Source organism: Sceloporus occidentalis, unplaced genomic scaffold (assembly GCF_023333645.1).
Source record: "Sceloporus occidentalis isolate IW3139 unplaced genomic scaffold, rSceOcc1.0.p SCAF_3, whole genome shotgun sequence".
Lineage (NCBI taxonomy): Eukaryota > Metazoa > Chordata > Lepidosauria > Squamata > Phrynosomatidae > Sceloporus > Sceloporus occidentalis.
In genome coordinates this window covers 62,035,807-62,051,660 of record NW_028316983.1, presented here as the reverse complement: position 1 = coordinate 62,051,660, position 15,854 = coordinate 62,035,807, and the positions used below count along the sequence as shown (strand labels likewise).

Here is a 15,854-nt window from a genome sequence, read left to right as displayed (position 1 = left end):
TGTCTTGTGGGTCATGAGCTGTTTCATTGCAATCAGTAGCAAGTGCCTGCAATATAAATCTTGAAGCAAGATTGTCTAAATTTTTCAGCCTTGCAGTGATTTTAGGATGGCATGATGTGAATCAATAGTCTTAGTCGGTAATAACTCAGACGTACATGAGTCATATAATAGATAAATATAATAAATACTATATGTTGGCCCAAAATATATCCTTTCAGGGTGAAAGAGAATGCAAGGAAGCCATCAGTTTGATGATATGTTTACTCAATAAATTCCACAAACATAAAGCATTATTTACATTTCAAAACAGTAGATATATTCCTCTTTATACATTTACTGTACAAATATTCTTTGAGTGCCATACAACTAAAATGTAACACTGCCTCAGTTACCACCAGGGGGTGCTGGGATTTGATAGTGACTTCATAACAGATATGTGGCTGAGGAATGCTTAAGCATTCCTGTGTCTGCTGCTGACCTCCCTGATGCTTTTGAAGCTGCTTTCAGGTAGTTGAACACACATTAGATGCTGGAGCTCAGAAAAGGATAATAAACACCAGGAAGTAAGCTGGGGTGGCCACGGGTGAGCAGAGAATCTGGACTCCTTCCCTGAACATCCCTTTTGTTAAATTCGGATCGCCTGTATTTCCATTTGCTAATCATTAGGATATTTCTGCATTTAATCATAAAATCATATGTTGGAAGAGACCACAAGGGCCATCCAGTCGAAGCCTCCTGTCATGCAGGAACTCTCAATCAAAGCATACCCGACAGAGACCTTCTGTGTTTGTTCTTGTTTGACAGTGGAACAAACTCCCTCGGAGTGTAGTGGAGTCTCCTTCCTTGGAGGTCTTTAAGCAGAGGCTGGATGGCCATCTGTCGAGGATGCTTTGATTTGGATTTCCTGCATGGCAGAATGGGGTTGGACTGGATGGCCCTTGCGGTCTCTTCCAACTCTACGATTCTATGATTCTAAGATTCATTTTGTTCTTAAATAAGCACAGCTATAATACAACAACGTAACTATATTATCTAGGGTCTTTTTCTGAGCAAGAACCCAAGGAAAGATAAGTTTTCTGGTGGGTAGGTTGCGTCTTGCAGGGAAATTGGTTTAGTTCTTTTTTTCTTTTTAAACAACATCATACAAATATTATATGTTGTGTTTCAATTACATTTACACAGAAGGGGCTATTCACAGTATGTGTAGTACTTGGATTTGGATTTTTTTTTTTTAAAAGAGCTTATTCTATACTCTTGTTACTCAAATTGTGATTAAGAGTGGTTGATTTCCTATGTAAAGCCCAATTCAGCCATTCCCTCCCGTGATTACATGGTCCTGTCTACTATATTAGGATCTTTTGTTGTGACAGGCAAAGGACAAGATGGTGCTCCATTTGACAAACATAAACACATTGGACTAGTATTCTTCATGATGGGACAGTGTCGTTAGGACTTGAAGTCAGTGAGATAATTTAGGAGGTGCAGAGAAGGCTTTATATACATTTCTGGCCTTCAAAAGGGGTGTAACTGAGGTATCTGGAAGAATGGCAGGAGATTCTGCCCACCCCTGCATTTGATATTTTGGGTTGTTTCACTTTTTCTAATGGTAGGGTGAATTCATATAATCAAGGGGCATTTGACTATGTGAATTGGCCTGCACACTGGTTCTAGATAGTGGATTTGAAGGCCGTTAGATTAGCCTACTAGCTCTTAAAATAGTAGAGCACTGCACAGAAGCTAGAGGAAGATCTTGAATATATCTTTTAGCTCTGAAACAAAGGTACTTTCATCTCACTATTACATTTCAGAAGATCAACCTTGAATTTGTAAAAAGGAGAGGCCAGATTCAGCTCAGTTTGTCTTTAGTCCGTAATATGTGGAATTCTTGATCCAAAGATGATGTTTGCATACTCTACAGATCCCGGAGAGGGAAGCACGCCATGTGGCTCACTGTGATGTTTCATGATATTTGACCTCAGTGGAAACTTTGTGTTGACGTATGTAATGTCCTCTATCCTTGATTTGGGCTTGTTTGGTATGGCATATACTGCATTCATTTCTTTTCTTGAGATACTTTTGGCAGCATTGACATCATGTATCTGAAAATTGGGAAGAAAACCAAAGAGTATTTTTAAGAAAGCAGCCATATTTCACCTCTAAGACCAAATCCCCATTCTGAACTCTATAGAAGCAATTTTCTCTTGCCATCCATATTAGTTTTAGTGTGTGTTCTGAGTTTGTCTTTTAAAACTGTAGATACATTCTAATTCTAATAGTTTAATAGTCTTTCTTCTAACAGGCCAATTTAGGCGGTGGAGAACCTCTAGTCCAACATTTGTAAAGAGTTATAGATTCATCACTTCTGGTCTAGTTGAGCTGCCAGTTGAATGAATGTATCTGCTGTAGGTAGATAGTAGGTACATTATTACCCAACATCACAGGCTTTTAAGCTGGAAGCAAGAGGCAAAAATATTTGTGTTTGAGGTAGTGGAGAGGAAACTATTAAATGGTACTAAAGTGTATATGAGGAGGTGGAGTTTTTACCTTTCTATGGGAGGAAAAGGAGAACCACTATATTGGGTGACTCACGAGCCATATAGGATGTTCCAAGGACCATAGGATGTTCCTGTGACCATAGGACCATAGCCTCAATGGCAATTCTAACAGCAGTTGTTTTATTTTCCTGCTTAAACGGACATAATCATAGTACTCTTCTGTCCAGGACCTAGTACAAATCTTATGTGAAACACAGGTTTTTTTAAAAAAGTCCACAAATATACACAAATGCACACTCCTCTTGTGTTACATTACTGAAAATTGTGTGAATGAGATATTATCAGAAAGAAAATTTTACTGGCATTGCATGTGGCTATGAATTAAATTAATTTCCTGTACTCCACAATAAACCCTCCAGTAATTGAGAATCAATTACTGGCGTACATTACTGAATCTGGGCTTTACAGCCTCGACAGTAAACATTACCTAGTACAACTTAATGCCAGGAATGGGGAGTTGTTTATTTTTTAAGAAGTTAAACAAAACACATAAACAAAAAATAGTTTTTTCTTTCCCTGGAAGAGACTGCAGTTTTTACAATACTACAGATATAACCCCTAGAATTCCCTCAGATCTGATAAACTAGGGGCCATTCAGACTACATTTTAACCCGGTTCAGGATTCGAAATTTGCACGTGTTCATATTGGGCCTGATTCTGTCACAATCCATGTCGAGGTTTGCACAAGGAAATGCCCCTTACCCTGGGGTATCCAGAATTGGGCTAAAATCCGTCTTTTCACAAAAGACCCGGGTTCCGCGAAATATGAACTTGCCCTCGATCATGTTCGGGGCAAATTCAGGGAGGGATTAGGGTCGGAGGGCGGGCAGAGGTCAGAGCATTCCCTCCCCTCATCCGAGGGGAGGGGGAGGAAGAGAAGGAGGAGGAAAGAGCCGAAGGACTGGAGGCTGACAGGAGGCAAAAGGGGAGGAAATCAGGGTGACTTTGGGGCTGCAAAGGGCTGTAAGAGGGAGGAGGAGTGGAGAAAGTGATGATGGAGGAGGAGGAGGAGGAGGAGGGAGCCCTGGGAAGAAGGGAGCCATGGAGGGCATTCTCTAACGGAGCAGGAGGAGGAGGAGGAAGGAGCCAGGGCAGCTTGGGAGGGGAGGGTCGAAAGGAAAGAGGAGGAGGAAGATTGCCCAGGGAAATAAGGCTGTGGGGCTAAGCCGGGGGATGTAGGGAAATCCAGCTGCAGCAGAAGGAGCCTCTTTTATTTCTGACTTTATGTGCATGATTTTTTGGGTGACATGTCTGTGTGCTTGCTTGTGCTTTATTTCCTCTTGCTCCTGGATTATTATTATTATTATTTGTGTTGTATGCAGATGCTACAGTCAGAATGTCTGCGCTGCATTTCCCTTTTATTTCCAGTTGATTCCATGGGTCTACTTTAGCTGGAACTGACAGGTCACTCTCTCTCAGCCTCAGTGGAAGGCAATGGCAAAGTGTAAGCAGGAGGAAAGGGGTCAGTTCAGGTCAGGTCAAAGGCAGGGCATGAACAGAGCTCCCATCAGGCACTTTCCTCCCTTTTTTATTTTTTTAAAATTAATTTTGACAAAATGTGTGCATGTTTTGTTTTGTTTTTTCTTGAGGCAGATATATAGATAGATAGAACGTGGCTGGCAGCTTGTTCCCTTTCCCTTTCATTTGCTGGCAAAGGGGAAATGTTGCAAATAGGCTAGACTTTTTTTCCTTTGCGAATCAATGCTATAATTCGAATGTTACATTTGTTGCTCTTGTCAATTTGGCAAATTGGCAAAACGATACATGCTTTTGCAAGGAATTCAGGGGCAGCCCTGAATTGCTTTTAAAAGCAAAAAAGAATGCATGACAATCACATCCTTTTTTGGCATTTCCGAGGTGAGGAATTTGTTGTTGTTGTTGTTGTTGTTATTATTATTATTACATTCTGGGGTGGCAAGGAGCTGGGGATACAGGATGCATTAGCTTGCATTTTGGGGTTGAAAATGGGGCCAAGGGCAGATAATAGCCTGCACTGACCCAAATGCCCACACACACACACACACAAAAGAGATTTTAAATTGACAAAATGTGCGCACTTTGGGGCATTTTGTGCATGGCTCTTTAAAAAAAAAGGAGGGGGGAAGCACACTTCCGATGCCCCTGCAAACGTCACCTATGACGATTGCTTGATTGGCAGCAGGCGCCCTCAAGTTAAACCCGATAAGGCATTCGGGTTAAAATGCCCCTCAAATCGTAGTGGGCACTCGCTAATGGAGAGATTCGGGGGAGGGGCATCTGGATCTACCCAGTTCCACCCACGTTAAATGGGTCAGTGGGAATGGGGCCTAGGAATGCAATGCTTAACTGTATGTACAAGCCCTTTGGAAACTGATAATGCTCATATAATTAATTTTCAATTTTCTCCTAACATGAAAAGAGAACTTACCTGCAATGTTATTACTCTACAATTTGGGTTATCACCAAAATTCAGGTCATCTGCTGCTATCAAGAAGAGAGTCACATTTAGTATATAAACGTACCTATTTATGGGCCACTTATATTATAGTTTTTGCTGAATACCAAAAACAAGCAGATACCTAAATGTGGGAATGTGCCAAACACATGCCATATTGCATCAGCCAGCCATGATTAGTTGCATCCTTTATTGAATATACACTCATTGGTCATCCTGGTTATCTTATATATAAAACAAGAAATTATTCTGCTTGCATTTACAGATTTGTAAACGTTAAAGTAAAAGCTTTTTGTGGCTTTTGCAAGGCTTTAAGTAAGTTCAGGTAATATATTTGGAACTCATCCTGTTGTTTTTGATAAAGAGTGGACTGTGGCAAATGAAAAAACTATTGACTCTGACCCTGAAATAGTCACATGCAATAAGATATTGCAGAACATTAATGGTCGTAATTTTTTTGTTGTAATTAAAGGTTATAATTTTTGGCTATTTCAATCTGTAAGGAAGCAATGAGAAGTTCTAGCTATTTTCAGTTCTGGTCTATCTCTTTTCTTGTTTTCTTAGCACACCCATACATTGCACACCCTCTTTACTAATGGAGGATGGAGTGACTTTTTCTAAAAAAAACCCTGAAACTCAAAATAATACAAAACCCTTGAATAAAACATTTTTGACATTCTAACAAAATGTAAGAAGCTAAAACACCATTCCAGAGGTTGGCAAATGTTGCTTGATTTAATAAATTGTAAACAAACACTAAACATTTTCAGTCATTTGTACATTTTTGAATATTTGAGGCTGGACACTTAATTTCTTTATCAGTGCAAATGCCTGTAATTTGTCTCCTTCTGTCCAGAGACAGGCAAGGAACTCATTTCTAGTTTGCAGCTGTTTTTAAAATGAACTGCTTCACAAGACAAATTAATTCATTGTGCATTTCTTGTACAGCATTAATAAACAATGAAAGCAATAATAAGTGAAGCTCACAACATGTGCCCCGTAACATGAAGAAATGATTATAGTCAATTGACACAAAAGAGCCCTGAATTCTGTTTTCCTAGCACAGAAACTTTATTTATTTATTTTTTTTACTGTAGTTTAGAAATGAAAATATCAATAAATGCAAAGCAACTTGAAATGGCAAAGTCTACAACAATAAATATGACAGTTTCAGCTTAAAAAAACTCTTTTGGGGGAAAATTCATAATATTCATTATAGTGCTTAAGGGTAATTTCTCACTATTTGTTGCAGTGTCTAAGGGGAAAAAAGATAACTTGTTGTTTGCTTAAATCTTTTTTGTTTTTCTTCAGTTCTCTTTTAAAAGATATTTGGGGGAATCCTGTATGACCATTATATACTATGTAGCACCATAACTATGGTGCTACATAGTGGATTCCATCTAGACTTTCTCTGGACTGCATTTACTGGTAAACAGCCACTGGGATTGACTGGTGTCCATTCTCCTGTCAGTCAAGGAGTGACACCCTGACATTCGCACCTTCTCCTATGAGTGATCTCTAGTATGACAGGCAGAAAAAAAAACCCATGCCACAAATCCCCCTTGCACCAGAGGGTACTCACATCCATGCATGGGGTGGGGATGTCAGGCAGCTGCTTCTTGACTGACAGGGGAATGAGCCTCCATTGATCCCAGCAGCTGCTTACTAGTAAGTAGGGTTTGGAAACTTCCTTGGTTACTACATGGCCCCTAAACTAGGGACTATATAGGGGCTGTGAATATGTAGCAGTTCCAAATGTGTAATTGTAGGTTACACATTAGTAACTGCCCAACAGGATTCCGGCCAGAATTGATATAAGAGAGTGCATAAAACTTGAAAGATTCTTGCCAAATAACTTTAAAAATGCCTAAAAGTGCCCTTTAAGGGTAACATTTAAAAAAATGACTGAGAAAGTTTACTTACTACATCAATAAAATAACTTTGTTCTCACTTGTTATTTTACTTTTTAAAATAAACTACACCATCATTATAGATGAGTAAATTGTTACTGGTAGCTGCATTGTTCGTAACTTCCAAGACTATGTCATGCTACATAATGTTGTCGTGCTACATAATGTACACATCTATTCATTAAAATTCCTATTCGATGCTATTAAATTGAAGCATTAAGAACTGAACTTTTAAAAATAGAACTGAGCTTTGTGAAGACAAAAGAAGCTGAACCTTACCTCTCATTTTCCCCTTGAGGAGCATCGTGACAACTAATGTGAGAACTGCAATAATTGTTATGCCAACCACAATGGAGCCCAGAATCAAGATAACTTGGTAAACTCTGAAACAATTCACAATGTATTAATTAAATCAGCCCTGAGCAGAAATGGGTACCTGATAAATTTGCCAGGATACCTTTTGTACCTGCAGTACATAATTAAGTTTTACCTTGCTTTCAGAGGAGGTTAGGAGCATACAAATGGTGTGAGGTTTGCAGCATAATAGTGTACCAGAAAAGAGGTGCAGATAGAGATTACCATGCTAAGTGCAGGCCATAAAGAAAGAGAGCTACAAGTGCTCATCATGGTCAGTGATGACTTTTACCCACTGGAGCGGATGTGCTGACATTTATTTACTTTGCTACTGAGCCTTCTGTTTTGCCAGGCCTGAGTTTAACTAAATGGAAGATTAGGGTCTTACCGTGGTTCAGAAGAGATAGGAATTATCACACTTGGTTCTGGGCTGGGAGAAAAGGCCACCGAACATTCAGAACATTAGCTTGAAAAGGATTGCTTCCTCATTCTTATGCATAATACCTACACGCACACCATTCACTCCATACACACTCAGCCACTCCCACACTTGCATACATACACATATATACACTATCAATGTGTGTCTCTTTCATGGTAAAGAGATTACTGTACTTTCTTTATCCGCTAAACTGTGGTGGAAAAAATGTAGCCTGCTTTGATTTTCATTTTATGCAACAGAGCGAGCTTGCTACTAAGTAGGCACAGGTTTATACTCCAAGCAGTAGCAGGAAAGAGGAGCCATGTTGCATCAGCATAGCATTTTGCGCCTATGTGTTTTCCCAGAGAATTGTTCCTCTCTATCCTTGTACACTTGAGTTTGGTATCCATGAGTGTGTGTTAATTTTGTAGGCTGTGACAGAAACTGGTATGCTGGAAGATTAAAAAACGATAGGACTAGAAAGAAAATGTACACTTTTGGACAGTTAGAAGTTAAACCTAGAAATACCTTTACTTAAGGTAATCAGTCTACTTGCTGCAAGACCTCTAAAATAAGTTATGGCCAAGACTCTGGGTCAGAAGATATATCACCAAGCTCCGTACAGGTGGAACTACCAAATAAAAACATAGCTGGACACTCGTCCACTTTTCCCTTGCTCTCCATTGGCCACATATTTGGCAGTTGGAGGTGATGCAGCAGCTAAAAGATGGGTTCGGTGGGAGTTTTGTCCTTGCATGAAGTCAGTAGAGAATTGTGACATCATTGACCACTGAAAAAAATAACTAACGCAGGAATATATAGCACTATCTAAGTTGCTAGCAGGTTGACAGTCTGCCTCTGTTCCTCCTCCCCATGGCAGACTTTCCACACAGTTCACTTCTGTTTCTAAAGGCACCCATCCTCTCCCCACACACATGGCTTTCAGTAACCCCTGCCTCTTACACATGCACACATACACCTTACAGTTCCCTGCTTTCCTAACCATTCTCCTGACCTTTTTTAAAATTCTTCCAATGCTATTTGGCTTTCCTTACTTTCTTGCCTCTGTTTCTATTTCTCATCCTCTTCTGTATCTAGTCCCTGAATTGACTGCCCGTATCCACCAGCCAAGGGCATTATTAAGGGGATGCAGAGGATGTGGACCATACTGGGTGATACCCCACAGGGGGAAGAACACTCAGCGGAGTGGTTGCTCCCAAGACCCCACTGTCACCTTCCTCTGACAGCCAGGGTGCCTCTGCCCTTCATTGGTTGTGGCCACTGGTAGGGATGGGTTGGGTTCTGCCACTGCCTAGCAGCTCCATCCAGGTCTGGAAGGGTTACTGGCTGAGCTGTGAAAAAGGTGCTGGGTGGCAACAGCAGCTCATGCCCACCAATGTCAGCTGGTGGGAAGAGCTGCCTTCCAGCTCTGCTGGCCAGGTGGGAAAGTGAATCACCTTTCTCTCCTACTTGTGCAACAGTCATGCCAGATGTGGAAAAAGATGCTGAGTGGCAGCAACCTCTGGCCACTAATGGGAAGGGGTTGCCTTCTGGCTTGGGCAGGTCTGCTGGCCAGGCAGGGAAGCAAGTTGCCTCCCTCTCCCACTCATGCAGCAGCTCTACTGGGAAGGAGTGCTGGATGGCAGCAGCACCTCACTCCCACCATGGCAGAGGGGGCCTGGCTGGCAGAGAAGGGTGGCTAGGATTGACAGCAAGAGTTACTGCACTGGATCGATGCCAACTCTAGTGATGCCACTGCCTCCAGCTTCCATTTCTTTCTCCAGTTGGTTCCTCAATATTTCTTACTTTAAACCTTTCTGGCTCTTTCCCCAAAATATGCACTACCCCACTCCATGTCAGAAGAATCATCATCACAGGATTATGAATAGCTAATGCTAACAAGATCTAAACAATGCTGCATCCTCTCTCCCACTCACCCAAAGACTAGAGGCATCTATAAATACTGTAAGTGAGAGACTAACTTGGATCCAAGGGAGACAAATGGATGTTGACTGATTCTGGGACAGCCATTTCTCCCTTCATTTTGAAGGTGCAGAGGAGCTGATGTTTGCCCAAATATGGCACAGAAAGGGAGCAGTTCCTCTCAGTACTCTCAACTTGATTTCTCAAATCCAGCTGTTTTTCTTCTGTGCATGTGTGATCAATGTACAAACTAACAAAATAGCACACTCACACATGCACTGAAGTCAAGCAGAGTTTTAAAGCTTTGCCTATCAAAGTGTAATAACATAAAAACAAATTACATTGCTCAAAGGGTGGTGGTGATGGAGACTGGACTTTGCAGGGCACAACCTCCTGTAGGGTAACATAAAACTTGCATGTGGACATAGTTTTCAGCTTTTGTGAGTTGAAAAGTCAAACCCTGCAGTTGCACTTTTGCTTGCATTGTTTATTTGAACCAAATGGTAGGGGAACACAGGAAGGTAGAATGAGTAACTGCTGCAATATGCACACATCTCTAACCATGATGCATTCTGATTATAAATGTAATATTGGTACCTTTGTTCATCTTCACTGGTAACTGTCACAATGCCATTATTTTTCTGTTCTGAAAATAAAATTGTATAGTAAAAGAGAGTAAAACTTCTGGTTTTGTCATTATTACTCTTCACAGATGTTTATGGATCTAGCTGTCTTTGTTGTTTTGTTTCCTTATTCTCAACATTCTTAATTATAGATCTTTAGAATACTCTGCATCTTCCTTTTAGGGAAACTGGCAATGTTACTACTTCATACTCTTTACAAAAAGTTGCTCCTTTCTCATTCCAGTAATGAAAGTTTCCCTGACAGTGCCTTTCAATTTTTCCTTGCAAACTGTCACTGAGAATTAGTCTGAATAATAATAATAATAATAATAATAATAATAATAATAATAATAAAAATTATTTCTACCCCACCTCTTCAATAAGATCGAGGCAGAAGAATCAATTAAATCTTCATTGGACTGTGCCACTTTAGGCTATTTATGGGAGAGTAACAAGTAGTTGTATGAGTGTTGACTGTGACTCTGGGGACCATAAGACCCACTGGCAAGTCACACACTCAAACCTTGGGCAAGTAACATGCTCTCAGCCTCAGGGAAAGGCAACGGCAAACCTCCTCTGAACAAATCCTGCCAAGAAAACCCCATGCCTTAGGGTTGCCATAAATCAGAAATGACTTGAAAGTACAATAGGAACAACAACAACAACAACAAACAAGTTTGAATGTTCCACGGGGGAATAAAAATGGCTGAACATATTTTCTAAAAATATGACAAATTTGGAGCAAAGTCTTTGCTAGGACACATATTCACCGTTTTTGTTTTGTTTTGTGCAAATATGCTCAACCATCTGCAGACTAAAGTACATTACCAGTAAGTCTGTACCATGTCCACCCACCCATGCATAAAAGGCTCTGCATTTCTTCAGAAACTCCTCTTGTATGTAGAAGACATCCACTCACTCATCTACAAGTACTCACCTTTTTGAACTATCACTTTGATTTTTCTTACAGGGATAATACGCAGGTCCTTAAGAATCCCCAACCAATATATTCCTGAGTCTTCTATTTGAAGAGAGGATATGAAAAAATAAACACAGCCATTTCTTGAAACCAATAGTACAACTCTTTGGTTTGGTTTAGGGGTCAGATGCTTCCATCCTGTTCCTGAGAGGCTTACAGGTTTGTCAACATCACATTCTTTTAGCAGGTCACCTTTGCACCAGACTTTCTCTGCTTGTACATCTTGCTCGGAACAGAAAGCTTCCAAGATGAGGGCTTCTCCTTGTACCTTGATCACTTCTTTTAGTTTACTTCCTGACACACTAGGCCTTAAAAAAGCTGGCGTCATAGATGTTGTTGGTTGTAAAGGCTTACTAGGTACCAGAAGACCTAGGAGAATAATAAAATATGTGCAAAGGATTTTGACTTTTCCTATATACTGTCAACACTATTGAATATTTTCTATATACTATATATTATATTATATGACAGCTAGCATGATGTAATGATTTGAGCATTGGACTAGGACTCTGGAGACCAAGGTTTGAATCCTGACGCAGCTATGGGAACCACTGGGTGACCTTGGGCAAGTCACGCTCATTCAGCCTGAGAAGATGGCAATGTCTAAGCTCTCTAAACAAACCTCGCCAAGAAAACTCCATGATAGAATTGCCTTAGGTTGACATAAGTTGGAAACAACTTGAAGGAATGCAACATCAACAAATATACTATCAATCCAATGATCCATTTTCCCTAGTGTAACAGCTTGGTTCTTAGATGTTTTCCCATGTGTGGAAATCAATAAGCAGAAAAAGGCTAGAAAGACTAATGCAAATCAGTGGAGTGTGTGTGTGTGTGTGTGTGTGTGTGTGTGTGTGTGTGTGTGATTTAGACCACACCGGGTGACACCCAGAAGAGGGTGACACCTGGTTGGGTCCTCCTCTCTCTCCAGGGAAGGAGGGGCTCATGTGCACTCTTGTCAGCTGCTCCAGGAGAAAGCCTGGGACCAGAGGAGCAGGAGGATCGCACATGTGCCCTTGCCAGTGGTGTCATTGCTCCAAGCCCGAGCTTCCTCCTAGGAGAGAAAGCCTGGGAATGAAAGAGCAGGAGGGCTGCACACTGCAGTGAAGCATGGAGGGCCAGTGTTGCTCTTTTGGCTGCTACTGCTGCCCCCTCCCAACAACCCCCCTGCACTGGGTGACACCCAGCATGGGGATGCCACTGATGCAGATTAATTTTATATATGTTTACTTTGGTGAAAGCATAATGTGAAGCACCTTTGTGTTGTGTTGTGCCAGTTTTAAGGGGCTTATTATAAATGGATTTGTTTTGGGTATGTTTATCCTGACCAAGGTGCTGAAAGCACTGAAGGAAGGAAAAGTTTCAGTCTTCTCACCACTAGAAAAATCATCATCCCCACATGGTGAGATGTGGATTAATGCAGGGAAACATGTTTATGGAACCAACTGGCACTGCATGCAGGACTTAGGGCAGGAAAACCTGTCTAATGTTAAACTAGGGTATTGATAATGTCCATGGAGTGATTCTTTTCTTAACAAAGTATTATGGACACATCACTGCTGCAGATTTGGAATGATTAATAGTAATTTCCCTCCCCAGGAACCATGGGAACTGTTATTTTGGGGAGGGTGGGGGAGAGATCTCTAACAAAGAAATGTAACTGTATTCAGATATTAAAATCCCCAAGATTCCTCAAGAAAAGCCATGACAGTTACAGTGGTCCAAAACCAATGTATGCTCCTAGCAGGTTTTTGAGGTAATGATTTTGTAAATATGTTTAGTCACTGCAGCTCACTGCTTTTGTTCATCAAAAACAAAACGAAACAAAACAAAACAAAAAAACCCTAGCTCATTTGCCTGCAAGTACTTACTTTCATGAACCACTACTTTGATTTTCTTCCATGAGACCATATTCAGGCCAATAAGAAGTCCAAACCAGTATGTCCCTGAATCTTCTACCTGAAGAGCTGTCATGAGTAAAGAAAGACACCCATTTCTTGGACCCTCCAGTGTGATCTTTTGGTTGGGTTTAGTAGGTAGAAATTTCCATCCACCTGCTCCTGAATGGCTGAGAGGTTCATTAACATCACATTCTTTCTCCTCTGTTTCTTTGCACCACACCATCTCTCCTTGAAAATATTGATAGGCACAGAAAGCTGTTATTCTGAGGGACATTCCTTGTTTTAGCATCACCTCTTCTGTACTCTTTTGTGTACTTACAAAGGATGGGCTTATGGACATTGGAGATGAATATGTTTCACTAGCCACAAAAGGCTCTGTAACATGAACAGAAAAAATATGTGTAAATCTAAGTAATTGACAAATATCATTTTAACCTTACATTAACCAGGTAAATAGATTATAAAATAAAATACTAGTCATGATACCAAGTATGCTTCTGACTATAGTGTGCTCAGCAATTTTCCTCCAGTTTTTCACAGCAAACCTTGATAGCAATTAAAAAGAATCATCTGCAGGCAGTGAGAGACCTAAAGAAAGAAAGAAAGAAAGAAAGAAAGAAAGAAAGAAAGAAAGCAAAAGACCCTTAAGGGCTAATGTGGTCCACTGTGTGCATGTTGCCCACTCCTCATTTAACATGACAGAAGAGAAACTGAGTATCTCCAAGACATGACATTGAAGGTAGAAAAGTGTGCATCCATGTTCCATGCAGTTCCTGCGTATGCTGATTCTCAAGAGTCCCTGCTCCTAGTAACAGCAAGCACAGGCCTGATATGGGCTATGCAAGATATGGCAGTGATCCTAGACAAGGTTTCTCTTGCCTCTGGTTTAGCATTCTAGTGCAGGATTCTGCATTTCAGATTGTGAAATGTCCTGGCTGACATCCTGTTAACTGGCATATGCATGTGTACATTTCCCTTATACTTGCATATATCCTTCGGGGGGGGGGGTCATTCAAGAGGTTGGTATTCCCTCCCTCCCTCCCTGCCTTCCCAGAGCCCAAAGTCTTCCCGCCCCACAACTTACTGTGATTCTTCTGAACTGTCTGAGAAGTGTCTGGCTATGTCCCTGTAGTGAGAGCTATAGAGACATGGCCAGACGATTTTCTAATCCAGCCTCCTTCTAGTATGGAATGGTATATGGCTCAGCCTAGCATAGGTCCATATGCAAAGCTACTATGCTATGCTGAGCCATACAAGATTGCAGCCCCTGTGTGTCGTTTTCTGCATGTGTTAAATATAGGTCGGTACCAGAGAGATAATTTTTGTTTTTTGAATGATCACAGATCTGTTTTGGTTTCTACTAGAAAATGAGAAGAAAATGCACCTGACCTCAAATGGAATGGAATTGGATAGATGAATTAACACTGTGGTCTATAGTCATTTGCCAATATATTAATATAAACAGAGGATTCATCCATGCAGTCAGCCCAAGCCTTTTTTGCTGAGGTGTAGTAGAAAATAGTGCCTCCTCCCAAAGACATGGCACATAGTTCCCAAGTCCAAATAAACTATTTCGGCACCTGAGGCAAAAATCCAACAAATAACTCTCTCCAGCTCTCTGGCAACGGGGAAAAAAAATAGTACATTAATACATTTTTAACCAAGCATGGGGACAAAGGGGGGGGGGGGGAGTCATGCAGCACTTTTTAAAGGCATATTTAGCCCTTCCAGAACTTTTTCTGGACTTCTCACTGTAATTTTGAGCCATCTATTGATGGCAACCAATTAATTTCTTGAGAGAAGTGAAGTCAAAAGCAGAAATAATAATGTTGGCTGTTTTTATGTATGTGATTGTGTATATGCCTTCAGGTCACCTTTTGACTTATGGCAAGGAGGGAGAAGGAGGTTGGCTCTGACACCTATTTCTCAAATGCCTGGTTTCAAAGGGGCCCTTGGACATTCCAGATAAAGCCATCTCTTCCTCTTACCACTACCACTGCTATTTCTACCCCCTGTGTGAATGCAAAGAATGTAAAACTGTTCATGGTGCAAGCCACTGCATGAACTTCTTTCCCACTGTAGAATTCTGGCCATTAAATGGCAGAGTTGGAAGGTACCCCAAAGATTATCTAGTTCAGCTCAGGGCTGAAACAGGAAATCTACCAATAACATGCCTAGAATTAAACCCCATTTAAGTCAATGGGCCTTATTTCTGAATTGGTATGCATAAAATTACGTCCTCTCTCAAACAATAACGTGGGAACAAAATTTTCTGCCAGTTACAAAAAAGTATTAATTACAGAAATAAATGAGTAAGGTCTCTAATTGCTTCATTTAATTCAGCACCATATTACTGTGTTCTATACTGATGACCATGAAAGGGCATAATTCTTTACCATACCTGTTAGAATTAACACCATTAGCAGGAGATCTGAGAATCCTTCCATCCTGTAGTTGAACTTAGTTTAGACTGTAGAGTAGTGCGCCACTGAATTTTCCCTCTCAGGAAGTGAATTATCTTGGTCATTGCCTGTCACTTATTCTTCCAAATCAGCAGTGCTGGGTTGGATCTGTGGGAAGAGCATCTAAAAATGTTCTTAATTTTAGAATTAATGAGTTGTCTGACTGTGGGCAATTGCTTTCCAGATGTACCCTAACAGACAAAACATTCAGCTGAACAGTGACTGATAAGGCCAGTTCTTCCTGTTGCTACACTGTATTGTGGGATAAGTAGTGCAATTTCAAAATACATGC

General features: G+C 40.8%; 1 protein-coding gene across 1 annotated transcript; it reads right to left on the bottom strand.

Moving 5' to 3' along the window:
* Positions 1-247: 247 nt before the first annotated feature.
* Positions 248-15,559, bottom strand: LOC149316039 (uncharacterized). Its single transcript, XM_089518600.1, has 8 exons — positions 15,502-15,559; positions 13,071-13,475; positions 11,158-11,568; positions 10,195-10,243; positions 7,642-7,683; positions 7,179-7,282; positions 4,963-5,018; positions 248-2,099 (listed from the first exon to the last, which is right to left on the bottom strand). Exons 1-8 carry the CDS (start codon positions 15,545-15,547, stop codon positions 1,863-1,865), a joined length of 1,350 nt encoding a protein of 449 aa, XP_089374726.1. The 5' UTR covers positions 15,548-15,559; the 3' UTR covers positions 248-1,862.
* Positions 15,560-15,854: the final 295 nt, after the last annotated feature.

Coding starts and splice junctions, on each gene's coding strand:
- LOC149316039 (XM_089518600.1), bottom strand. CDS start 15,547: ATGGAAGGATTCTCAGATCTCCTGCTAATGGTGTTAATTCTAACAG. Junction 13,476..15,501: donor AATGGTGTTAATTCTAACAG/GTATGGTAAAGA, acceptor TTCATGTTACAG/AGCCTTTTGTGGCTAGTGAA. Junction 10,244..11,157: donor CAAAGTGATAGTTCAAAAAG/GTGAGTACTTGT, acceptor TTTTATTTTCAG/AACAGAAAAATAATGGCATT.